The sequence below is a fragment of the Sceloporus undulatus genome, chromosome 11 (assembly GCF_019175285.1).
Source record: "Sceloporus undulatus isolate JIND9_A2432 ecotype Alabama chromosome 11, SceUnd_v1.1, whole genome shotgun sequence".
In the NCBI taxonomy this organism is placed as follows: domain Eukaryota; kingdom Metazoa; phylum Chordata; class Lepidosauria; order Squamata; family Phrynosomatidae; genus Sceloporus; species Sceloporus undulatus.
The window spans coordinates 8185646-8213630 of record NC_056532.1 but is presented as its reverse complement, the minus strand read 5'-3'; the positions used below and the strand labels follow the sequence as shown (position 1 = coordinate 8213630).

Sequence of the window (27985 nt, the reverse complement as noted above, 5' to 3'; positions counted from 1 at the left end):
AGTTAAAAAAAGTGTGTGTCCTGACCACAGATCCTTCTTTAAAATCTGCATGGATTTTTTATGTTCCAAAACTACTTTTACAGCTGGGGCCCAAAGAACGTCTTTAAGTATACTTAAAGAGATTAGGCATAGTCTGTGGGATATTTTGACTTCGAAGGATTTCACGGCCGGCTTCCATAGTTTTTTGTGGGTTTTTCGGGCTATGTGGCGATGTTCCAGAAGAGTTTATTCCTGATATTTTGCCAGCATCTGTAGCTGGCATCTTCAGAGAGTGCTGGAGATCTTCTCTGAAGATGCCAGCCAGAGATGCAGGTGAAACATCAGGAATAAACCCTTTTAGAACATGGCCACATGGCCCGAAAAAACCACAAAAACCTATTTTGACTTTGTTCTTAGAACAGCGAGCCCCACTGCTCCACTGCAATCTGTTTTTAAATCCTGAAAGTAGGTGACCATGTGGCATGGGCTGAGACTAGTGTCAGAGAGATAGAAGCACACCTTGCCTTTGGATGCCAAGAACTAGTTGTGTGGCTCTTGAGATCCTAGTCCACATGCATTCTCTACAGGAGCCATTCCTGAAACATTGTAGAGCCCTTGCTCTTAAATCACCACACGCTGGTCAGTGCCTACACGTTTTCCACTCACCTTGTGTTTCTTCCCAACTTCTCGCTCACTGTTCTGCCTGTCCTTTTTATCCGGAAAGGGAAATTCTTCATCTCCGTCGACGAATGCATACGGGTCCATTTCTGGCTCCTGGTCGGCTACTATTGCTGCTAGATACTGATTCTTGCTCTGGTACTGCTGTACCAATTCATCAGAGACCTTAAGAGGTTTCCTGCATTGCACCATTAATCTGTAAAGAAGAAAGAGGCATGGTTACAATGGATAAGAGCTGGAGACGCAAAGCCCTTCAGTGGATTAAACATTTCATTGCTTCCCACATTAGTTTCTTACCCTCTCTCCAATGATCTCAGAACAATGGCCTGTTACAGACAGGCCAAAATAAAGCTTCTTTGAGTCACTTTGGACATATGGTATTTCAATGATGCATGTGTCCTAAGAGTCCAAAAGCCACACCAAAGCTGCACTCCAGTCCTTAGGTCTAGAGCGTGGCTTTGGTGTGGCTTTTGGACTCTTAGGATGCATGCATCATTGAAATACCATACCTCCAAAGTGACTCGAAGCAGCTTTATTTTGGCCTGTCTGTAACAGGCCAATATATGTAAGATTTATCACCTTGCGACAGGTGGGCAATTCAATCCCGAACTCAACAAAATCTAAGGCCATCAACTGACTTTGCAGCGGAGAAAGAATTTTAACTCATGGCACCCTTTTCCAAACCTAAGCAACACACCAAACTGACCCTCCTACAACAGTGGTGCAGTGGTTAGAGCAGGGGTGAAGGACTGTGTCCCTCTAGATGTTTTCAGTTTTCAGTCCCACAATTCCTACTACTGGCTACGCTGGTTAGGAAAGATGGCAGATGTAGGCCAAAATATCTGGAGTGCCACAGTTGCTCAACCGCGGTTTAGAGCAGTGAACTGGGACTTGGGAGATCTAGGTTCTGGTGGTAGGCCCAGGCCACCAAACTGAGGAGTAGACCAAAAAGCTGTAAGGAACATACATATGAATGCCAGAGTGAGTATGAGATACATCAAGCAAGCCATAAACACAGCCTGAAAAGGTTAAACTTTGGTTTACATCTCTCAGATCCCGCCACCCAATATGCTTGTACCGACTGGGAGGGAAGTCTGAAGCAGTAGCTTTTCCAAGGGAATAAAGGTTGAAGCAAAGGTAAATCCCTTTATTCTGAGCATTACCACGGAGGAGACCCTCTTCCCAAGCTTCAAGTAATCTGAAAATAGCTTTCCATGTTGGCCTTTTTCAGCTAAGGCGACTTCCAGTCTGTCTCCCAAGAGACAAATCCTGATCAAATCTTTTGTTCCAATTTCCCTTAGATTGTGCTTCAGGGAAGCACCGAACTGGATGCAAAACTGAACACGAGAGACAGCTGGAATTTCTATCCGGAGAAGGGCTGGGAGCAGCTGGAGCGTTTGCACGATCGTGACTTCATCCCACTCCAGTGATTTGCAAACTTTCCTCTCTTCCCACGTCAACCGATTTGCTGAGGAGCCCCGGCATGTTTGCCGCTGAACTCTAGGATGCTGCCCACGAAGAGGCACATTACTGGGGCCTGTTGGGGCAGGTTTCCAAGTTGTTGTTCTACATATTTGTGTGTGTGGTTGTGTGTGTGTTTTAAAGCAACACTGAGATGCTGCCTTTATGCACAGAACAGACGCAGACCCAGTGGCTTTATAGAATAGAAAAGCCCCTAAGAAAAAAACAACTGTTATAAGCATCCAAACCACCAACAGGCAACGTAACGCAACCTAGCAGCGGAAAATCGTGCAAAACACAAATATAATTCAAGTTGCCGGTAGTTTAGAAGCTTGTCTGAACTACAAACACTCCAGCTTTCAGCAAATCCCAATGATGTTCTGCAGCCAAGGCATGTCAGTACACTAGGCCCCACCTCACCTTTTCTTCCGATATAACACATGCACCTGGGCCTTGCCAAACAGCTTGAACATTTCAGAGACTATAGCCTGTTACAGACTGCCCAAATAAAGTTGCTTCGGGTCTCTTTGGAGGTAGGCTATTTAAATGATTCATGGGTCCTAAGAGTCCAAAGGTCGCGCCAAAGCACGCCATTTCCTAAGCACTGGAGTGCATTTGGTGCAGCCTCCGGATTCTTAGGATGCATCATCATTTAAATATATACCCCAAAGAGACCTCGAACAGCCTTTATTTGGGCAGTCTGTAACAGGCCTTTGCTACCTTTATGAACCTGTCTGGATCTTGAAATCTTCCAGGGAAGCCCTTCTGTTGGACCTGTTCCCCTCATAAACACATTTGGTACAGATGGGAAAGAGATGGCCTTCTTTTAGTGCCTGCTCCCAGACACTGAAACTCTCCCTGGAGGGAGGCTGAATTCAAGATATAGCCGCATTAATCTGTTGAATCAGTATGTATAGAGACCTTGTATGGCACCTTTGAAGACCATGGCCTGTTACAGACTACCAAAATAAAGCTGCTTCAGGTCTCTTTGGAGGTATGCTATTGAAATGATGCATGGGTCCTAAGAGTCCGGAGGTTGCGCCAAAGCCACACTCCATTCCTAAGCACTGGAGTGCAGCTTTGGTGCAGCTTCCGGATTCTTAGGGTGCATGCATCATTTAAACAGCATACCTCCAAAGAGATCCGAAGCAGCTTTATTTTGGCAGTCTGTAACAGGCCTAACTAAAAAAAGAAGTTGGCAGCATAAGCTTTCATAGACTTAAGTCTACTTCCTCTGTGCAAATGCAAAAAGGCTGGGTTTTTCCCCTCTCTCCCTCCCTGTCATCCTTTTAGCGTCAGACCTTTAGGCATTTAAGGAAGGATGTAGTTATAGGAAAGCTTTGGTTGCATGGGTGATACTGCATTCTTTTCTATTGTGGTTTAATTTCATTTTAAATGTTTTACTTGTATTTGTTTCTGCATTGGATTTTGTCAGAGTGAGCCACCTTGAGTGCCACTAGCTAAGCAGAAAGGCAAGGTATACATTTGCTTAAAAGGTGAATAAAACGTTGAGAAGGCTCCTGAGATAGATGTTGGTCCCTCCGGTCTAAGCCAATGTACGAACTAATATCATGCCACAGAATATGTGCAATGGTTGGCTACTGTAGAGCAGGGGTGGTGACATGTGAGGGACTCCAGATGTCGCTGAACTACAACTCCCATCAGTCTCCATCAATGGCTGTGCTGCCTAGAACTGAAGGGGCCTGCAATCCAACTGCTGTTGAGGGGAGTTATGACCTCCTCAGTCATATAAACTTACCTATTAAGTGTTTTGTGGGTCTTTTGGGGCTATGTGGCCATGTTCTAGAAGAGTTTGTTCCTGACGTTCTGCCAGCATCTGTGGCTGGCATCTTCAGACAGAACAAGAGACTGGATGCCAGCGTTGTTTAGTTACTCTAACATCGGCCTTCCGAATAAGCAAGTAAACTAAGCTAGGCTGAAAAGCAAAACGTGCATTTCCTTACTCCTGAGCAAAAGGAAAGCGACAGCTCAATGTTGTTCAGGCTCTGGATGTGTTTCCAAGCAACTATCAGCCGAGAGACCAGGGACAGCTTCACCGCGGCACCCAAAGCCTCCGAAATAGTGGAGCAGAGCCAAGGAGATGGTTCCCACCACTTCTGTTTCCTCACCACTGATCCCACCCAGCCGAGGATGTTTACTAAAGGTCACTCTACTGATCTGGATGGAAAGAGAAACCCTGCGAGAAGGGCTGGTTTCATTCTCAGAAGAGAAGCAGAGTTTAACCAAGAGAGAATTCCAGGATTAAATGCCAATTTAACTTGGAACAATTAGGTGTCTAACTTGATGCCCTTTCGTACATCCTTCTGCTTCAAGTCATGCAAAACCTACGCTGCTCTAGGCTGGAAGTGTATTCCAAGATCAGCGCAGGATCTGGACATTATCTATGCAAGTACCTATCAGGGGGAATATAAAAAGGGAAGGTTGGAGGGTTTGCTTTTGTAGTGGGGGGACCCTAAAGGCACCAGATTCCATCTGATCTTGGGAGCTAAGCAGGATCAGACCTTGTTAGCACTCGGATGGGAGACTGCCAACCAATACCGGGTGCTGTAAGCAATATTTCAGAGGAAGGAACTGGCAAAACCACCTCTGAGTATTCCTTACCTAAGACCAGTGGTCCTCAAATCTTTCAGGGATTTCGGACTCCCAGAATCCCAGGCTATTGGCCATCATGGCTGAGGCTTCTGGGAGCTGAAGTCCAAAAATCTCTTAAAGGGCACAGTTTGGGGACTGCTGCCTAAGATAAACCCTAGGAGGTCGCCGTAAGATAACAGGGAACTTAAGGGTACATACTTATGAGGACATGGCTAGAAAACCTAGTCAATGGAAATACTGGAAAAACATGGCCCTCATACTAGATATACTGAATCCAGAAGATGGTTCCTCACATAGCTCTCACACACCTAGAAATATTACACACGGATGTTGGGCATAGTTGTTTTATGGCAGGGGTGGGCAAACTGCAGCCCACAGATGGCATAAAGCCCTTCTAGGGACATTTTTGTGGCCTCGAGGGTTCAGTTTCAAAAAAATAAACTTCTTTTTACACACACAAAAATATATATATTTCCCCCAAAGGTCTTCATTAGGTGTAAGGAACATTTCTGCCACATTTCTGGTCCTCTCGGGCTGCCTTTAGGGCCAAGAGAGACCTTTCCCTTAAAATAAAAAGCAAACCCATAGGACATAAAAGAATTCTTACTTTAAAAGGCCTCCCTGTTGGCAAAGAGAAGGCCAAAAAATCTGATTTTGGGGGGACCAGTAAGGATCCAAGATCTCCTGGGAAGGCTAATGCAGCCCCACACAATTGTGCGACACTGTTTTAGGGGTACATTTACACTTGCAAATGTAAAGCACAGGGAAATGTGAGTTGATAGACATACGTTTCATACGAATAAATGCATGCAAAACCAAGGTTCATCACTACATAACTCCAGGGGAAAGGTCTGTGTTCTCCTTCTTGAGCCAACCAAGATGAACTCGTATCAGACAGCACCTTCCATGCTTTTCACCCACGGGTGCTCCGCAACAGAGCCTTATGCTGCTGAGCAGGCTAAGAGGAGCTGGAGGCATGCAATGGCACCAGATCATACTGGAGACAAGCCGGCTGTGAAGAGTCCTGACCTTTTGGAGCCAGACCATGACTTCTGGAGGCGGCCCATGTACAACTGAGACTTTCGGGTTTACACAGAGGGCAGAGGAAAGCTTGCTATGTAGCACTGCTAGACGTTTTGGATGTGTTTATGACAGAAGCAGGCACACAATCAACCAACATATGGGATGAGAAAAGAAGGAAGGGAAGGGAGGGAGGGAAGGAAGGATAGATGGATGGATGGAGGAAGGAGGAAATGAAGGATTGAAGGGTGGAGGGAGGGAAGGAAGAATAGAAAGAAGCAAGGAGGAATGGAAGGAAGGAAGGAGGGATGGAGGGAGGGAAGGATAGGAGAATGGATGGAAGACAGGAAGGAAGGAAGGAAGGAAGGAAGGAAGGAAGGAAGGAAGGAAGGAAGGATTGAAGGGTGCAGGGAGGGAGGGAAGAAGGTTGAATAGAAAGAAGGAGGGAGGGAGGAATGGAAGGAAGGAGGGATGGCGAGAAGGATGGTTGGATGGAAGAAATCAAGGAAGGAAGGGAGGGAGGGAAGGAAGAAGGAAGAATAGAAAGATGGAGGGAGGTAGGAATGGAAGGAAGGAAGGAAGGAGGGAAGGATAGGTGGATGGGTGGATGGATGGAAGAAATGATGGAATGAGGTAAGAAGGAAGGGAGGGAGGGAGGGAGAATAGAAAGATGGGGGGAGGTAGGAATGGAAGGAAGGAAGGAGGGAAGGATAGGTGGATGGGTGGATGGATGGAAGAAATGAAGAAATGAGGTAAGAAGGAAGGAAGGAAGGGAGGGAGGGAGGGGGAAAGGACCCAAGACAACGGCACGATAAGATGCCATCCTTTTTCAGGTGCCTCTAGCTAGGTCCAAGGAGTGGCCACATAATATTGAGAGCCCTGTTATATAAAAGAAGCAGGCCCTGCAAAAGGGTTGTAGAGGAGAGAAAAGCAGGCAAAGATGCTGGATCAGCAGGAGAAAACCCTCCCTCCTACCCCCGTCTAGATGAATTGTTCCTCAGGCACACTTCTTTTTAAAATGATCTGTCTTGTAAACCTCCTTGAGAGACCCTACTTACAAACAAACCTTAAATGTCCTATGCCCTCCCTCCTGCTCAGTCTGACTTGCTACCAGTTTACAAACCCATAGGAAATTCCATCCATTTCCATAGGAAATAGAAATGACAGTTAAAGAGGAATCATACTGCTGTAACTGTCTAGTGGGAAAGGGTTCTAGTTTCTATTGCAAGTCCATGAATTGCCTATTTCTATCACTTCCAACATGGTTAACTGCCCTGACTGCTCAAGATACAACAGGACATGCATTTTGAACACTCTTAAGATGGAAGAGGATAACTTTTTAAGTATCAGCGCAAGGCAACCTTGCAACCTATTTAAAGTATGAATCGACTGTCCTGGATTGTTCCATGACCCTCTTTGGCCAGAAAAGGGTCTGTTTCGGGAAATCTGGAGTCACAAAACCACCTTGGGGGGGGGGGGGGGTTTGCATGAGACCCCAGGGCCACACTTTGCTTTCTGTCACTCTTGATTGATTCAAGATCCATGGGAGAAGAGATAAGAGAGGAGGCTCAAAGAGCTTAACCTCAATTGGGTTGCCTTTAAAAAATTGGAGACACGATTTCTCCCTCTTCATTCCAGAGATTCCAATGGATTGCACAGTTTATTGCAAGCGTCGATGTTTGGGGACACCCAGAAAGGGATTTTGCTTTGGACTAAAAATCTTGAGTGGAAACTATGATAACATCGTAGGAATAATTGCTCTTCTGGCAGAGTTAAGCAGAGAGGTATTCCATTAAACGCCAAGTCTTCGTTCAGGAATTTGTGACAAACGCCCAGTTAGTGAGTCCCCTCGGAAGGAAACGCATAAGCCTTCAAATCCGACGTATATGAATAGCATTTATAGCAGAACCGTAAAAAGCCACTTGCGAGATCAAACTCCAGGAAAGGAAACAATGGCAAAAACAGTTGCTCAGGCTCATTATTAATCCATCAAGTTCAGCATTATCTTTTACCAGCAGTAGCTTTCCGACGTCTCAGGAACGTTTCTTTCCCAAGATCCTACTAAGTGGAAGCAACCTTCTGCGTGAAATACCGCAATCTGGTTCCTATTGTCAGTGCCAACTAGAGTAGTATCAATTGTCTCTTAACCCATTGATTCAATGGGTTTACTCCAGTTGGACCAGTATGACTCCATCATCATACTGTCCCTACAAACAGCCAACACAACTCAAGGAGGCCTGAATTCTAGATATCTCAACCTCTAAGTTATAAACCTGTACCAGTGTTAGAATGAAATGGTCTTCTCTCTCTCTCCTTTTTGCATTGCCAAGACACAGATTATAGGCATGCCTCCGTTAACAAAGCCTCTGGCATAAAAAGCTCTATTCTACTAAATCTTGTTATGCACACAACCCAGCTTTTTGTCCTCATCCTCCGTCTAGTTGGAAGTTGTGTTTTTTTAATGGTAGAAGATATGTTGAAGGAGGACATGTTAATGAAGGACAGAGCTATACATTTGCTCACCAAAATGAGAATAAAGTGGCATGGAGGCCGGTGAAAGAAGAAGTCGCCTCCGGACAAGTCGTCCTTAGAAGGTTTACTTATGTACAGTTTGCCCGAACTGGTTGCTTCGTTTTATATCTGCATATCGTTCTGTGTATACTTAGTACTTTAGAAATCATACATACAGATATCTGTAGGCAGACTGGCTAGCAAAAACTCTTTATGCTTGCTTAAAGGACTGCTTTTCACCACTACAGATCCCTAAATTGTTAAAAGTCCTTCTTCAAAGTTCAATTTTAACCTAAGATTTCTCAGCCCAATATTTTAGGAAAGGTCAGGTCTAACAGACAGGCGCCTGTGCTTTATAAATGAAGGGCAATGTGATCAGAATGGATAGTTTTGCAGTCTCCAAATGGCCTGAGCAAGTTGCAGAGCAGAAGCTATGGTAGTAAAGAAACCTATGGCCTGTTACAGACTGCCAAAATAAAGCTGCTTCGGGTCTCTTTGGAGGTATGCTGTTTAAATGATGCATAGGTCCTGAGAGTCCGGAGGTTGCTCCAAAGCCACACTCCATTCCTAAGCACCGGAGTGCAGCTTTGGTGCAGCTTCCGGATCCTTAGGACGCATGCATCATTTAAACAGCATACCTCCAAAGAGACCCAAAGCAGCTTTATTTTGGCAGTCTGTAACAGGCCTATGTTTACTAGGATACATTCTAGTAACTTCAAATTACACAGGTGAGTAAGAGTGTAAGGCCAAAGAGACAATGCACACATTACAACAGCCTCCAAAATAAAGAGTTTTGAGTCTACTTAAAGCTTGTGTTAATAGAGGAATAGTCCTGCCTGCTGACAACTACAATGGCTACAGCAGCCCTAGAAGGTCCATTCCCTTGAAAGCATCACAATTCACTGCAACACAAAATGATCACCTCCTCAAACTAAGATTATTATTTTGATTTCAGAAGAAGGTAGTAATCATCATGCTACAAATAATTAGAAACAAGACAGCATAAAAAAACCCCACAGGATCCTAAAGCTGGCTTTCACAAGGCAAATGTTTGACTAACCACCAATTGTCTTGAGCACAGATTCTGTTTTTAGGATTTGAACTTACTCTGTGGCTGAAGATAAAGCATCTGGCCCTGCAGATCCCATGGGGTCGTCCTTAAACTTTTCGCTCGGAAGCGGAGGTGGCAAGAAATCTATGTCCCTTTTCTTTGGAACCTTGTAAAACTTCCAGGTGGAATCTGCGTCGTCTTCCTCCAAGTTCACCGCCGTACCGACGTACATCGTGGGCTCTATAACCTCCGGAAACGGAGCCGGGAAGGTCTGGGACAAGCCCTCTATTCTATCTTCCATGGCTTTGGAAGGAACCAAAGGATCTGGAGTAGGCATCTGATAGAAATGCTGGCTCTGGGGAGTGGAAGGGGTTTTGGTTGCCCCTTCGTCGGGGACTTCGCACGGATGAGGGCTGAGGGGTGGCGGCTGGGGAGAGTTGGCCATCTCGGTGCCATGCATTTGAGGGGTTTTCGCTACGTCGTTCGTTCGGAGGTTCGAAAACCTGACTTGGCTGTCGGACGCCGTGATCACGAGCCGCTGGCTGGCCGAGTCGGCCTCCATGGCGACATCGTCGCTAATGGACACACGGTGGTGAAATGGAGTCAAAGGACGCTTCTGGGGCTTGTCCCCCTTCTCTTGCTTTTCGTTCGCCTTGTGCTTTGGAGCTGCTTGCTGCTGCTGGCCCACAGGAGGCACCGTCCCCTGTTGAATCGCAAGCCTTGGTTTGAGACTTTTGTGCCTAAAGTTGGGACAAGAAGAGAAGACACGATATATCACCTGTATTTTAAATGGCAGAGGCAACCGTTGCATCTTGTTAATACTGTGGGCCAGTACTTCCATCAAAATTAAAGATACAAATCCTCTAAATAAATAAAAGTTATAACTATATACACACAGTCCTGTATTTTATCATGTCACGATTGGTCTTTCTCCTCACAAAGGTGGCATAGAAAATACACAGAGAAGAGATAGACGCACACAGAAATATATCAAATGAAGTATATATTGCATGGGTCCCTGCATTATCCATTTAGTCTTGTGTTGTTTTTACAATACTGGCAGGAACCATACCTTGAGCAAATGCAATTTGTCCTCTGTGTGGCTTCGACAAAGTCCCAAAATGCTATTTTGTCAACTGTCTCCTCTTCGCACAAGCCATTTGACGTAGCAGAATACTTCCTCCTGCATTGCAGTTCAAACAAAAAGGTTACTGCTAGGTTTTTAAAGTACATTAAGGTTTTAAAATGGTAAAGAAAAGAGCACATGAGTCTGTACTGGATCCCCAGCTAGGACAGAAAGTTAAACTCCACTAAAATGTTGCAGCAGCAAGAGGGAAAACCGTAAGTGGGTATCTGATCAAGCCCTAGCAAGTGTGAGAACCCAGAGAGCTTGGACTACGGCAAACTCATTAACGGCTTGATCAAAGATTACATTTTTAAACGCCGGGATAAATTAATTAATCCTGAGTGTGCCTGATGTTTTGAGAAGGGAATTAAGGCGGAGATAGGCGGGATAGATGGAATCAGGTAAAAGGATTATACGCCTGACTAAGAAATTCCATACCTCTTTGCCGAAGGCCCAATACTTTTTCTTGCTGGCGATTATGAATTTGGCAAATTCTTTCGGGACAGAAGAATAAGGGAGGCAGAGGCTAGGGGACATGCTTTCAGTCGGTCCGCAAGCAGAGGCAATATCATTCTCTTATCACGGAGCACGCAATATGTTGGAAGTCTTCGGTGGGCAAAATTTGAACACAGGGGCTTCTCTGATTTCACAGCTCAGACGCAAGCCACTATTTTACATTAGCCACAGTGAAGTTCCAAAACGTAACACAGCTAGGTGAGGATCAACTGATGAACCCAACTTATGCAGCTAGCTTGAAGTGGCAAAATATAAAAGGGCACGGTAAAATCAAAAGATGAGCTCTCTGCGATTGTTTCAACAGGGGAGAAACAAGGGGCAGAAGAGTCTTCCCAGTGAGCAAAAACAGACTGGAGGAAAGGATGGGAATGGAACAAGTCAGGGAGGTAGGAGGCAGAAGCCATCTCTTGAAGCAAGGGTTATTTATGGAGGAGCTATTAGTTGTCAACAGTGTCCAAAGAATTTGAAGGGGCTGGTGTTGTGTTTAAGTCATTTCCAATTCATGGCAACCCTGTTTTGGAGAGTTTTCTTGGAAAGATTGGTTCAGAGGGGATTCAGAGGCTAGTGTTGGCTGTCCTTTAAAAGCCATCTCTTCCCCCAGGTATCACTTTCATCCTCCTCAAACATCTTCATGGCTAAGCTACAAAGTAAAAAGTGTGACTTTCCTCTGGCCCTCCAGATGTTGAGGAGGCACAACTTTCATCATCCCTAACATTGACTTGGACTGATGGAACATAGTGCACTGAAGGTTCCCCATTCCTGCCCCAAACCATATCAATGCGTTAAGTGACATTTTCATCCTTTTTGGAACACAACTGTGTTGGTGCTAAATTGTTTTTAAATCACGTACTTGGTTAGTGCTCTGTTCATATTGCATTCTTGCCAAACTCGATCGACCACTTGGTTGGCCAGCTTCCGAGGGATTCTGCCACCGTGGTGACTAGTGCTGTCCGAACTGAACACATCCGAAACAGAAGAGAGCTTCACCCACTTTTGGGCTGAGCGAGCATCAACTGATGAGAAGGACAGAAACACCAGTGTTTGTTAAGACCTTACATTTGATCCATCCCACCCAATAAAGCAATAAAATAAAAATATCCCCCTGCTATCAACTCATGCCAACTCTGTGCCCTTATTTAGTCTGACAAGGCCATTAAAAGACCTAACAAAGGTCACAACGACATCAGTTGCTCAGTTGTCAATGTGATATTGGACGTATCTCAGCAATAACTTTCTGCATTCTGTGTACAGTTAACTGGCCAATTAGTTGTTGCTGCTCTGTGTATTAAGTTAACTCGTGTTTTCTTTACAATGTTATTTGCCACTGTCTGCTTCTGAAGTTGACAAAGCATGACTTGCCTAAGGTCACGTAATTACCCAGTTTTGACTAGAAATCATTTTACTTTTTGGGTTTTTTAAAACCAGCATCTTTGTGTATAACCTTTTGCAAACTCCAACACTCAAAGCATTACGCTACATTGATTCTTCCAACAGGCCAATATCTACCTGTTAACGGACACTAGTCCGGCATCTGAAATGGCAGTCTTCAAAAGGGAGAACACTTCAGGATACACTATCACTAACCTTAAAGTAGCTGTTCTCAAGAAAACAAACTTCCAAAGGTGATTAGCAAGAGGGAGAGACTGCTGACTTACACATCATTAGTAAGCTCCCAACGATCATCAGAGGTTTGAATCAGGATAAGAGATTCTTAGCACATTACATGTGTTCACTGGCTCGCCTAATGCCAGAATGTTTGCGTTATCAGCAGGAGTTTGGTGAATGGCCAATGTTAGGTAATTGTCACCGCCAGTATTTTCTGCATTTGCTTTCCCTCCAGCCTTACACGCTACACCTCTAGCAATGTGCACCAAATTTAGATCTGAACTTCACAAATATGATTGTATAGTCCACAAAAGCTTAAGCTATACAAAAATGTTTAGTCTTTAAGGTGCCACAGGACACTGGCCTGCAAAAAGCTAACATGTTAAGCACCATTTGTGCAGCTCGCCTAATGCTTCGAATGCGCATGTAATCAAAACGAATCCCCATTATCTAGAGGCACTGCATGCCTACACATGGAATTAGAAGCCTCAAAATTGTATATGATGGCCTGTAAGAGATTGCCAAAATAAAGCTGCTTTGGGTCTCTTTGGAGGTATGCTATTTAAATGATGCGTGGGTCCTAAGAGTCTGGAGGTCATATCAAAGCCATGCTCCATTCCTAAGCACTGGAGGGCAGCTTTGGTGCAGCTTCCGGATTCTTAGGATGCATACATCATTTAAACAGCATACCTCCAAAGAGACCCGAAGCAGCTTTATTTTGGCAGTCTGGAACAGGCCGATATTTCTTGCTTTTGAAGAATTACTATAGCATGCAGTTTATTAAAAGAACAGCACAAGGAAGGTGATACTAAAAACACCTTCAAAATTCCCCCTATAAAATCTATTGACAGTCCAAAAAATAAAATGATTTCCAGTCAAAACTGGATAACTCTACAAACAGAGAACTCTGGATCACAAAACCAGGCCCAGATGTCCTACGTGGATTGTAGCAACTGTGAACATTCGTACTTTTCTGCCTTTTGTTATCTGAAAAAGACTATTGTTATTAAAACTTTTCATTCATGTTACCAGCCATATTTGTTGTGGGGAGACACTAGGTCTGCACAGCGCCACATTAAGGTCACAGGGACCTCTAGCATTGCTGCTTACTCACTGATCGAGTCATGCCTGTCCTCTCATACCCTTTGCTTAGTTTACAGACACAAACCCTGGAAGCGAACACCATCAACAAGGTGATAATGGAAGTTGTTCCTTATTAAGGGAGCGTGTCACAGTTATGAAAGGAAGATTATGCAACCAAGAGTGGGAGAGGTGAGCTTCTTTCAAAACTACAAATCATAAAGGCTATGGATGACTAATCTAGTGGTAGGAGCACCAGGACATTGTGGCCGTCTTTAAAGGAAACGTGACCAACTACTCGGACGCCTATGTTCACGCGCAACGTCTCCACTGTACCTGTTTGAACGTCTTCCGGGGATGTCGGTGGAGTCAGAGTAACCGAAGACATCGCTGGGTCTCTTGTAGAAGCAGGCACTTGATGGGCGCCCAAGCAGTTGCTTGACCCAGGAGCACTAGGCGCGGGAATGTCAGTCTGAGGAACTAGAACAAAGCATGCTGGGTAGACCATTCGCACACCAGCTGCAAAGGAAAAAATGAACAGAAGCAGTTTATTCATTCAGCAAACCAGCCAAGGCACAAGCACACTAACCAGCCATTATACGACGGGCTGCTTTTAAAACTTTCCTCGACAACTACATACAAAGATAGGTACACATCTCGATTATACAGTTTTGTTCCATCTTTCCTCCATTAGTATCAGGCTTTTCATTCTGACTTTATGCTTCGGAGATGAGATAATATGAGACGGGTTATGCTAAGAAGGTGTAAGTCGCTGGCCCAATACCTGTTAAAACAATAGTTTTCAACTCACTAGTGGTCCTTCACAAGATTTTCTAATGAATCTTCATTATTGATGAACAAGTTCTCTAGAAAGGAGATTTGCTCATTACTGTTACTTTCCCCTTATAATTCATGTTATAGGAAAGGGAACCTGGTGTGCCCAAAGCTGACCAGAATTCGGGAGCCGATCTCTGAGTGGTAACCAAGAGATCAGCCAAGTGTCCCAAATCCAGACTGATCAACAGAAAGAAACACAAAGCTTAAACAGAAGGGAGGAGTGGGTATTTCTATGAAATGAGTACTGAATCTAGCACTGTACTGAGCAGACCAATTCTTGCCTTTGAACTGCTAGTGAATGTCCACCTGATAGTATTTTGCACTTGGTTCCATCTGGTGGATCTTAGGGTTCTTATTTTATTTGAGGACGCAGCTGCGTTGGGCAGGACACGTTTCTAGGATGGAGGAACATCGCCTCCCAAAAAACAGTATTCTACGGTGAACTCGCCATGGGTCAAGAGTGTAAGAGGGGTGCCCCAAAGAAGAGATACAAGGACTCCCTGAAACAACATCTCAGGCTTGGCCAAATTGATCACCAACAATGGTCTGCCCTGGCCTCGCATCGGGAGGCATGGAGACGCACTATCCACGATGCTGCAGCCTTTTTCGAAAGCTCACGCCGAACGAATCTTGGAGAGAAACGTCAACGCAGAAAGAACCGCAACCTGGAAACATCACCCAAGGAGACTTTCCGCTGTGCTTTCTGCAACCGGACCTGTTTGTCCCGGATTGGCCTTTTTAGTCACCAGCGCGCTTGTACAAAGCGCGGGATAAGTCCTTCTTGAATCTTCATTTGCGAAGCAAAGCAGGAGAGAGAGAAAATTCCACAGACGTGAAGTCTGTCTACCTTTACCTGGCACCCTCCAAACGTGTTGGCCTACAACTCCGACGGTCTGACTGCCAACATATCTAGAGGGTACTAGGTTGAGGAAGGCTGCTCTGGAACAGTGCTACTTAAAGTGATGGTCCCTGGACCTGTCCAATGCCTGAGACATTGGGTATGATTCCTGGCACGTTCCCGGGAAAGAAAGTAATGTCTGTACCTAATATAGTGCTGGTCTATGGCACACTGAAAAATATGGTTAAGTCGAGGGTAAAAATTGGGGCTGTGTCGCAAAGGATGTAAAGAACGAAGCAATGGAAAACAATCCCAAAGAACTTACAAAATGCCAGGAAGCCTAACTGTTTGTGCTCATATTAAAAGTTGGATCGATGAGAGACTGGAGGGAAGTCAGTGCTTTCAGGACAGATTGCTCTATTGCTTTTCACCAGGGGATGGTTCCTTTTTAGATAAATAAGAGTTAAAGTATAATAGAATCACAGAATCATAGAGCTGGAAGAGACCGCAAGGGCCATCCAGTCCAACCCCATTCTGCCATGCAGGAAATCCAGATCAAAGCATCCCCGACAGATGGCCATCTAGCCTCTGTTTGAAGACCTCCAAGGAGGGAGACTCCACTACACTCCGAGGAAGGAGTCTGTTCCACTGTCGAACAGCCCTTACTGTCAGGAAGTATCTCCTAATGTTGAGGTGGAATCTCTTTTCCTGCAGCTTGCATCCATTGCTCTGGGTCCTAGTCTCTGGAGCAGCAGAAAACAAGCTTGCTCCCTCATCAATATGAAATCCTTTCAAATATTTAAACAGGTCTATCATATCACCTCTTAACCTTCTTTTCTCCAGGCTAAACATACCCAGCTCCCTAAGGTGTTCCTTATGGGGCATGGTTTCCAGACCCTCCTTCGGACACGCTCCAGTTTCTCAATGTCCTAACATTGACCCGTGGATAAGTCGGCTCAGGTTTTTGGGGTCACTTTTTTGACTAAAACTTCTAGACTTATACATGAGTATATACAGTATGTGGCATCAAAACCTTTCCTTGGCTTATACATGAGGTCAACGTCTAGTCAAGTCTATCATACGGTACAGTTAGGCCCAGAGTCTTTCAAGCCGAAGGGTATTTTTGCAAGTAATGAAAAACAGTCAACCCCAATAAGTTATTATTAAAACATCATAGCCAGAAACAGCAATAAATTACTTGCCAAGTGCTACAATAAGTAATAGGGGGGAAAATAACTCCTAAAAGTGTCCTTCCAAGCTCTGAAGATGGGTGCTTTCATGGTACACTCTGCCACTTTCAGTTTCGGCAATACAACTAGTATTAACATACAATGCAACAAGTAACTTGCTCACTACAAGCTGGAGGAAACTGTTTATCACAGCCAGAAACAGCTACCAATTTCCTTAGGAGCAGAAGCACATGAGTACCACTGAATGATGTGGGAAAGCATCAGCATCTCCATTTCGGCTCCGCAGCACACAGCGTATGGTTCTCCTCGACAATGAAACTCGAGATGACTTCCTCTATCATTTTTACCCATCCCTCAATTATTCTTGTGCCCACTCCTAAGCTAAAAGCATGTTTCTTGTCAGTGATGCAATATAATTTATCTACCTTTTCCTGCTCCTCACCAAAGCCGTAAAAGGCCTTGCCATCTAGGCCATAAATCCTAGTCTAGTTGGGCCAGTAATGATGCCACTCTTCTAAGCGAAGACGCTTAAATCTTAATCCATCTCGCTACCCTCCTTTTTAAAAAAGGAAAGTTAAATAATGCCATGCTGGCCAACGTGGCTTATGATACATTCACTATTTAAAGAGCAAGAAGACTGTTTCCCATCTATTAGCAGGTAGTCAAAGCTAAAAGATCCAGTTTCTTATTAACACCCACATTCTTTCTGTCTTTTTTCCAAGGCGCTCAAGATTGTATTGATGGGTCGCACCTCGTTTTATCCTCACAACAACCCTGCAAAATTGGTTCACCAGATAGATTAGATAGATAGATTAGATAGATGGATGGATGGATGGATGGATGAATAGATGGATGAATAGATGGATAGATAGTTTGCCCAATGTCACCCAGGGAGATTCATGGACAAATGGGATCCCACATCTGCCCAGTTCTAATCTGGCACTCACTACCAAACCATATCGACTGTAAGCTTCATAAATAAACTCAGCCACCTATGTTTAAAATGGTATTATGAAATCAACCTGCGCCTCTGTACACTTGTTTCAGACAAAACTCCCACTATTCCTGGTCACTGGACAGGGATGATGGGACACAAAGTTAAGGAGCTCTACCCTGAACTATTGAAATTCGCCGGATGATGACTGGCATCACAGACCAAACCTAAGGGATGTTGCTCTGTAAACAGAGGGTTACAGTGCTCTGCATGCTATTTTTCACATCTTTAATACTTTCCTATATCCATTTTGAGAGTGACCATGGCATGGTGGGTTGAGCATTAGACTACAACTCTGGAGACAAGGGTTCAATGCCCAGCTTGGCCATAAAGCCCACTGTTGTTTTCTCTCCTTTGTAAAGCACTTTGTATGGTACTATACAAATAAACATAATAACAACAACAACAACATGTTCTCAGCCTCAGGGGAAGGCAATGGCAAACCTCCTCTGAACAAATCTTGCCAAGGAAACCCCATGATTTTATCCTATTCTACCTTGGAGTGAGTGGGATCTGGTAGAAAGGATACTGTTAGGGCAATAAGTAAAAGGGAGGTGTATACTGAGGGTTCAAAGTTTATACTACCTAATGAATACACTTTGGAGGTCAGCTTTTATAGTCTTCTCTTTGCACAGTGGAAACAGGAGGAGCCAAATGTCAAAAGGGGGGAAAAATCAAATTGCCGCCAGCACTGCCATCACATACAGGCACCTCTGTGCTTTCACTGGTTTCAAACACCTTCCTCTCCAAAAATGACAACTTCTTTGAGCTTACAGTGAAGGATGGCAGGAATTGCAATCTGACAGCATCTGGAGGGCCGCACGCATTCCTCCTCGGTGTAACAGTCTGTTAAGCTTATCTGTGCGCCAACACTGCAATTCAAAGTCTTTATCTTATATGCAGGAACTCGGCACGGACTTCCACGCCCACAACATCCGAGCTGCTACCAAAACTACTCCATTCATTCAATGCTACATCTCACCAAAGCCCTTGTTTAAGAGAGGGAAAGGAGAGGCCAGTTTTAACTTTAACAACTACTCCTTTTCATCAGGCAATAAATAGCTCAAGAGCTTTGTATTCCTGACAAAGATAACTCAGTGGTATTATATATTTCAACACACTGCAATGCTGAGCTGATAGATTTAAAACCTTTCCATTAATTACAACGATGTCCCCAAACTCTTAACATCACAGCTTGCAAAAAAGGCGAATAAGTAGCATCACACTAAAAGCATTCCTCTTTTTTGTCTCTGCGGAAACAAATTCGTTCTGCAATGGTTCCTAATGTAACATAGAAGCCTAAAGTCCAAAGTGAAGACTGAAGAAAATTCCACTTCCCATCCCCAACCAAGCTATTGTTAGATTATATACTCTTTTATGCAGATATAATCTATTTAAAGTTATGAAATTAATAGGGTATGATCTATTTATTCAGGTTACAATCTAAATCTTTGGACATCCAGCCCTAGACTCTGTCTCGGGTTCCCAATAAGTGAAATTGTGAAACAAAACAGTCGCTCCGAAATGTTATTTGCTATTTGAAATGTACTCTCTATTGCTATTATAATGCTTCTGAGTATTCTACACACCCATCAGCCAAGCTATCTTTTGTTAACGTGTGCGAAAGATACTTTATACACTTCGTAAAGCATTATTAAGTAAAGTAACTCCGCCGTTCGGAGCTCCGGAAAAGCTTTCATACCAACAAGGACTTCCACGGCAGCCAGAGAGTCATCCTCCCAATCCATCTCTTCTTGCTTTTCCTCCAAGCCCTCCTTCAGGTTGGATGTGATCGGATAGAACTGCTTCCATTCGCCGATCAGCTTTTTCGTCGCCGAATCCGACAGCTTGAACGACTGTCCCGTGAGCGTACCATTTAATCCGAACGGACTCAGAATAACTGGAAGTTAAGGAGAGGAAGGAAATTGTTAAGACTCAGCATTTTGAAACAAACAAAAATAATCCTGTAATATACATATATACACCCAAAGCCTGTTGCTATGTCACCAATGACTAAATCCATGGCTGTGTGGGCAGACAGACGGGTAGAAATTGGAGGGCATACTTGCGCTGCTAGCTAATTCTATGCAACAAGGACATGATAAGGCCCTTTCTGGAGCGACAAAGTCCCTTTTGTTAAAGGCTTACCAAAGAGCTGCGACAGAGCCTTTTATTTAAGATGGCTTTCAATGGCTGAAATGAAGGAGGCCAGCAGAGGTTTCAGAGTAAACATCCCACTTTGGAATATCTGTATCACAAAGTATTTTTTAACCTACGCTACAAATGCAAGACAGGGATGTTTTTTTAAACAATCCAATAGTCAATGTAATCGGGAGAATGGTTGGGATCCCATGGGCACCTTCTACTTTCTTTTGGACTATCAGAAGAAACCTCCCTTTTCCTTAAATTCAATATTGCAAGAAGTGTCACATTCCCCTTCTCTCAGGCCTGATACAGACAGGCCAAAATAAAGCTGCTTCAAGTCACTTTGGAGGTATGCTTTTAAATGATGCGTGCGTCCTAAGAGTCCAGAAGCCGCACCAAAGCCACGCTGCAGTCCTAAGGACTGGAGTGCAGCTTTGGTGCAGCTTCCAGACTCTTAGGATGCATGCATCATTGAAACACCAGACCTCCAAAGAGACTCGAAGCAGCTTTATTTTGGCCTGTCTGTATAAGGACTCAGATTAATTTTTTTAAACGGTGTGGAGCTTGAATGCATTTCAAAACGGAGCAGACTTATACGCTCCACGTTCTCTCCCTCTTGGTGCATTGAGACCCAAAGCTCCTGACTCCTTTTGAAGTAAACCATAGGGCTTCCCTGGAAAACAGGACTCCGTGCCCTATTCAAAACACGATACATAGTTCGCATTGTGAAGTCGAAGGCTTTCATGGCCGGCATCCATAGTGTTTTGTGGCTTTTTCGGGCTCTGTAGCCATGTTATAGCAGAGTTTATTCCTGACGTTTCGCCAGCATCTTCTCTGGAGGTGCCAGCCACAGATGCTGGCGAAACGTCAGGAATAAGCTCTTCTATAACATGCCCACATAGCCCAAAATACCCACAAAAGTCCATAGTTTGCATTCTTAATTTGTGGGCAAACCATGGTTTTGGAAGATCGTTTTTCATGAACCAAACATACCAGTAAGAGAGGTCAGAAGACTCCCAGTCTTCACATGCAAGAGGAAGGAGAACATGAATGCAACACTCCTATGTACAAGCGCATCATGGTGCTAGGAATAGCCTCTCAACTCAGGTTTAACGTGGTGTAAAACATGGTTCAGCGTTACAAATTTGAAACGCCAGCAGACTGAGCGCTCAAAGACATGACAACCAAACGCCCTGCATTCATTCGCGGGATAGACTGCACTGTGCTGTGCTGCACTGCAGCAAGGAGCCACCCTCGGCCGTCAATCTCAGGACAAGGACTTATTGTCCCTCATTAAAATGTATGTGTACCGAAACAGTGTGAGTTACATAAGACTCAGTGTACCATAACAGCAGCTAGAAATTAATCCATCTGAACATCTGACACAGAAGCTCATCATGTAAGAGAGCAGCAGCAATAGGTACCAATATTCTTGTACACAGAGGAGAGAGAACTGGGAGGGATTTTTAAAGGATTAGTATCATCTATGGAAGCAGAAAGCTACAGATCAGAGTGTAAAAGATGGAAATCCTAGTAAATGATGAAGGATGGCCTCTGAAAGTGCAACAAACTGCTGTATATTAAGAAGAGGGTACCTTCCTTAACAAATGACGGCAGCCAGGAGACCACTGAAAAGTTGCTGAGCATGTTTTTATCAACATGCATACAGAGGAACCAGTTCATATATATGTGTGTGTGTGTGTGTGTGTGTGTTCAGGATCATTCCAGGAATGAGATAAGGATCTATTTTATGGTCATGCAGAACGTCTTCCTTTTTGGTGCAGCATTTACGCAGCGACCTGCAAGATTTTTCAGCCACATTATCTTAACAACAGGTTAGAGATCAGAGAGGAGAAAATTCCTGACATTGGCCAGAGTGTCTACAAAGCGTTTACTGAGTATGTCGATGTTATTGTGTTTCTTAAATTGCATCCCATTTGATACTGTATAATTTGTACTGATGGGTCCGTGGACTGCAATAATAAATAACACTACTTACTATCTCTAAACCCTATCCTGATCCGCCCTGAGAATGAGAAGGAGTCTTTCTTTTCTTGCATGAATTAAGCTTCAATCTGTTTGCCCTCATCCAATCCATTACTAACAACAGGACTGGTTTAGAACTGAAACCGCTTCTTCTGACTGATTTGGATACCAGAGAGATTTGGGCATCATCAGGATACTGATGCACTAAGCCCCAGCCTCTCTCCCAGCAGTGCCATATATAAGTTAAATAGCGTAGGCGACAAAACACAACCCTGTGGGTTCCCACAGACCGGTGGCCAAGGAGTCGGACAGGAATCCCTCTGCACCACCATCTAGGCTCATCCCTTCGGAAAAGAAATTGAGCCATTATAGAGCATGCTTTACGTCTTACAAAGCTTTAGTCGAGGTAACCGAGAACAGACTGGTTGATACGGACGCCGTCACACAAAGAGACCTACCTTGAAAAGGGCTGTTAGACTGCTGGGCCAGGGTGAGATGCTCTTCGCTGACAAAGTACACAGGCTGGTGCTGGTTTATTTCCACGCTGGTACAAACGTTGCTGTCCCCGTGTAAGAAGAAGGTGAAGGAGCAGGACAAGTGCTCGCTAAAGGAAAGGCAGAAGGAAAACAAGCTATTAGCCCAAAAGTGTACATACACAAAAGGTCTCATTCAATATTGTTTAAAGGAAGGAAGGAAGGAAAAGATAGGACTCCATCTCCAAGTCGTTCTTCCTGCATGATAAAAGTGCATTACTTTTGCCTTGCCCCACCCAACCAAGTACCCTAATATCCATTAGTCCCGGGGGTCCCCGATGTGGTACCAATGGGCACCTGGGTGCCCCAAAGCACCTTTCCTGATGCCCATCAATGTCTCCTGCTTAACTCAATGAAATGACAATGAATAAAAAATGTTATTATAATGACACAACCACACAGGTCATTTACCAAGTGAAGCAACTCAAATGAGATTCCTTTTCACCTGTGCAATCCATGTAATCCCAAAGGCAACTTTAGGGAACGAAAACCATGGCAGCCGAAGCCATGCAATTTGTTTGGCAATGCTTGCCATCTAAAATGCAATTTGAATGTTTAAAAGAGAAAAACAGTTTTAAGACACCGAGTTGGGTCTTTCCGTCTCCAAATATTCCAAGCGAACGCAAAATCGGCAAAACAACGCCTCAAGTACAGAAAGCTGCAACACTTAAGGAAAAGGTATATTTAACTAGGCTGCCGAAAATTAATCTGTTCGTTGACTCTCTGTTATCTCCAATGACTAATGAGCATTTCGGAAAACAAAAGGTCTTTTGGTAAGGAGTCAAGGCACTCTTTCCTTTCAATTAAGTTGTAGAGACTTAACAAAACACATACTCCCAGGAACCCTGGCAATCCTCAAACACAACCGAACAAATTCACTCATTCTTCACCGTCCCTAAGTCAACGTAAGAATTAGGCATTCAGCACTTAATCCACTTGTGCAGCCTATTACTTCTCCACCCACAACATACACATACACACTCATTTGACTGAAAGATTTAAAATATTATTTGTCCCTTGGTTCTTACACGATAGACAAACGCAGAGAAAGAGATGTCTAGATTTGGAGAAAACACAGGTCCGCTGAACAATTCCAGGCTCTTTCCACCCATGATTAAAAAGGTCTGTCACATGAATGCAGATACTGAAAAATTAAATGAGAGATTTTTCCAGTCGGGTGAAGGATTCTGGAAGCCGGAGTCCCAAAACAATAATATTTCCAAGCTCTGAACATACATTTCACATGCGCCGCAGAGGACTGCAAGCTTCCTGATAAACATACCTATAAGGTACCAATTTCTAAATACACGTGTCCCTCCATATTGGCTAGGGTTAGGGGCACAAGACCCCCGTGAATATGGGGAAAATGCAAATAACAAAAATGCCATGTTTTTACCTTAGAGGACACCTCTCCAGGAATCTCTAGGTCCTCTGGTGCAACTCTGTGGTCAACGTCTGACAGACACTGACCATAGAACTTCGCTGGAGGAGCTACAAAGGCCTAGTAGAGTATCCTCTCTAGGAATCTCTAGGTCCTCCAGTGCAACTCTGTGGCCAACGTCCGACAGACACTGAGCTTAGAACTGCGCTGGAGCAGCTACAAAGGCCTAGTAGAGTGTTCTCTCTAGGAATCTCTAGGTCCTCCAGTGCAATTCTATGGTCAACGTCTGACAGACACTGACCTTAGAACTGCGCTGGAGGAGCTACAAAGACCTAGTAGAGTATTCTCTCTAGGAATCTCTAGGTCCTCCAGTGCAACTCTATGGTCAACGTCTGACAGACACTGACCATAGAACTGCACTGGAGGAGCTACAAATCCATGAATAATCAAACCCGCAAATATCAAAGACGCAAATATGGAGGGATGCATGTAATCTTAAGTGCACATCCCTTTGTCTTTAATACTATTAAGAATATAAAGTCGGGAACCACCTTCAGCCAATAGGTAATCTCAGGTATACCACAATCTAAAGAGTATCTTACTAGGATGAGAAACATGCAGCCATTCAGATAATGTTGGATGATTCCTCACTGGTGGCTATGCTGTTTAGGAGTGAAGGGAGTACAGCAACATCTGGAGGAACACATGATTTCTACCACTCTACAGAGTTAAAAAAATGTATCATACTTCCAAATCAGCCGACATTGATTTTTGTCAAAGGATCCCAAGGATCGTAGTTTCACGAGGAGTCTTGGAATTATTCATTGGCAATCCTAACTCTTACTTAATGTTCTCAGAGTTCCCAACGGAGGGGGAAATGTTAGTATAAACAGTGCAATTTGTTGCCTCAAATGGGAACGACCTATAGCTTGGTGACAGATTTCCAGTTAGAGGGACCAAGATGAAGAGAAAGATTGATACCAGAGACCATCAAGAGACCCACTTCCAGTCAGGTGAGACTATCCCAACCTCAGCATCATCTGAAATAGGAGTGTTTTCTATGATGGAGATTATTTCCAGGAGCGCCGGTGTGGCACAGCGGTTTAGGTGTTGGACTATGACTCTGGAGACCAGGGTTCGATTCCCAGGTCGACCATGGCCTGTTACAGACTGCCAAAATAAAGCTGCTTCGGGTCTCTTTGGAGGTATGCTATTTAAATGATGCATGGGTCCTAAGAGTCTGGAGGTCGTGCCAAAGCCACACTCCATTCCTAAGCACCGGAGTGCAGCTTTGGTGCAGCTTCCAGATTCTTAGGGTGCATGCATCATTTAAACAGCATACCTCCAAAGAGACCCAAAGCAGCTTTATTTTGGCAGTCTATAACAGGCCCAAGAAACTCACTGAGTTACCTTGGGCAAGTTACATGCTCTCAGCCTCAGGGGAAGGCAACGCCAAACCTCTTCTGAACAAATCTTGCCAAGAAAAACCCATGATAGGGTTGGCTTAGGTCGGACTTGAAGTCACACAACACACAAACAAATGTGAAGAATAAATCTGTCACACAGGTATGGCCATAGTATCAGCCTCCTTCCACCTATATAATGGGAAAGGCTCAATGGGAATAAATGGCAACTCTTCAGTACGTTTAGTGTATTTAAGCAAAAGGCGAAAACAAGTGGTCTTTCTTCCCATGCCCTACAAATGCAACCATAAGCATTTGTGTTTATTATTCCTGCAAAGCATCCCTGGGGCTTTTGCTTTGCAGGGAAACTCATCATGGAAAGCTCAACCTTTGGTCCATATATATATATTCATTTTAATGTAATTTAGATGTTTTTAAAATACTGTAGTATAATATTGGGTAGTGTTGTCTGGAAACTGCACATTGAACTCTCTGTTTATCCAAGTCCATCCTAACAGGGGATTCCCAAGAAACTCCAGATGTAAAGATGCACAGAGATCAGGACTCCCGTCTTTCTAGCACATCCTTGCTCTCTTTAAAGATTGGAACGGAGGAGAGATTACAAGCCGCATCAGTACAAAAGAGGACTCTTGTAGTGAGTTAAAATTAGTATTCATTGATACTTTAAAAGGCAGCGGGTTTTCTTTTTTACAAGGCCATTTCCACGTTCCCTTCAAATCTCACTGAAGGGGAGAAATACTGTATCTACAGTGAAAACACACAAAAGTGAAGAAGAAGGGAGAGGGCGAAAAATCAAAGCTGTATGGGGGAGCTGAAACACTTTCGCCTGCAAAGACCACGGACCCCGGAGACTTTGCTCAAGCTTTGTTTGAAACTAAAACCTTGATTTCTTCTCTCCCAGAATATAGACGCTTGCTCATTATCCTTCTGCAAGTGCATGAGAGGATGGCACTTTTAAAATTGTGAGGTGATGCTTGCCACCCAAGTGCTGAAGTTGGACATTACCTTTATTTTTGCCATCGCCGAACAGTCATGCAAAGCACCCGAATTGTGTTGTGTTACAGTAATGCCTACCGTATATAAGTCGAGCGCAGGTTTTGGGTCCAACATTATGGATTTTGCTATGACCCGTGGATAAGTCAAAGGTAATATTTAGAGGCATATAGCAAAGGCTCTAAAGGATGAAGCAAAGCAAAACAACCTAACAGAACATACAAAATTCCAGCAGACATAATTCTTTGTGCTTACTCTTTAGTAATGGATGGATGAGAGAGTAGAGGGGGTCAGTGCTTCACGTATTATACTCTTGCTTTTCACCAGGAGGTGGTTCCTTCTTGTAAATAAGAGTTAAGATACAGTACTTACATTGACCCATGGATAAGTCGTCTCTGGTTTTTTGGATCCAATTTTTGGACCTAAATTTCTAGACTTATACATGAAGATATACAATACAATTTAGGTTGCATCAATAAAAGTATAGTGTCTAGATCAGGGGTAGGCAACCTGCGGCCCGCGGGCCGGATACGGCCCAGCAAGGCCTTGGGACCGGCCCCAGCCCAGTCCTGCCGCCAATTGCCGCCGGAGCCTTTGGCCTCTCGCTTGAGGGCGTGGGACCTTTGGCCTATCAGGAGGAGGCGGGCAAGGGGGGCAAGCGGCGGGCAAGGGGGGCCATTGTCTATAGAAGCCTCTGAAACATGAATTTATATTAACATTTTTTTAAAAATCAGCAAAATTTTTAGCGTGCCCTCCATTTAAAAAAAAGTGTCCTCCATTTGAAAATTTGCTCTTACATTTGTCCCGGTTTATTTATTTATTTAATTTTTAAAAATATTTAATTATTTATTTTTTGGCTTCGGCCCCCCAGTTGTCTGAGGGACAGCAACCTGGCCCCCGGCTCAAAAAGGTTGCCTACCCCTGGTCTAGATCAAGAGAAGTAATAGTGCCACTGTGTTCTGCTTTGGTCAGGCCCCACCTGGAATATTGTGTCCAGTTCTGGGTGCCACAATTCAAACAGGATGTTGAGAAACTGGAGCATGTCCAAAGGAGGGCGACTAAAATGGTGAAAGGTCTGGAAACCATGCCCTATGAGGAACGACTTAGGGAGCTGAGGATGTTTAGCCTGGAGAAGATGAGTCCCACCTTGGGAGAAGGGTGGGATATAATAATAATAATAATAATAATAATAATAACCTGCCTCTCCCTGTGTTGGATCAAGGTGGGTAATAGCATATGTTTAGCCTGGAGAAGAGAAGGTTAAGAGGTGATATGATAGCCCTGTTTAAATATTTGAAGGGATGTCATATTGAGGAGGGAGGAAGCTTGTTTTCTGCTGCTCCAGAGACTAGGTCCCAGAGCAATGGATGCAAGCTCCAGGAAAAGAGATTCCACGTCAACATTAGGAGGAACTTCCTGACAGTGAGGGCTGTTCGACAGAGGAACAAACTCTCTCGGAGTGTAGTGGAGTCTTCTTCCTTGGAGGTCTTTAAACAGAGGCTGGATGGCCATCTGTCGGGGATGCTTTGATTTGGATTTCCTGCATGGCAGAATGGGGTTGGACTGGATGGCCCTTGTGGTCTCTTCCAACTCTATGATTCTATGATTCTAGGCACTCTTTCTGTTCTCCCAGGCCCCATCCACACCAAAACAAGCACAATATCGTGGTTCTTGCCACTATGCAGCGAGCAAACAAACACGTGCCCATATTAGAAAAACAAAAGATTAATGTACGCATCTAGGAACGTTTCGACTAGTCGCTGAAAGGTTTTAGGTCACCGTAAAAAAAAATATGGGTCGCTTTATCAAAATACAAGCTGCGTCTGGAATCTACCATTTCATTTTTAATTCTGCTAGAGCACTTCCTTTCTCTGTCACTCAGATGCTACTGGTCTTGGCGGCTACTTCGACAATGTTTTATCTACCCAGCCTACCATAGCGTTCAGTGCGTTTGCCAAATAAAACATGTTAGTATTTAACGTGTCACAAAACTCACTGGGCAAAATGAATTGTGTATTTCAGCT

General features: G+C 44.1%; 1 protein-coding gene across 1 annotated transcript in view; it reads right to left on the bottom strand.

Moving 5' to 3' along the window:
• LOC121917140 (mediator of RNA polymerase II transcription subunit 13-like) overlaps nt 1-27985 on the bottom strand; it is a 122247-nt gene that overhangs the window by 29129 nt on the left and 65133 nt on the right. The window contains 7 exon segments of the mRNA XM_042442861.1: nt 646-853; nt 9370-10053; nt 10386-10496; nt 11806-11968; nt 13977-14159; nt 19202-19399; nt 22089-22234. Coding sequence (XP_042298795.1) covers nt 646-853; nt 9370-10053; nt 10386-10496; nt 11806-11968; nt 13977-14159; nt 19202-19399; nt 22089-22234 — 1693 coding nt within the window.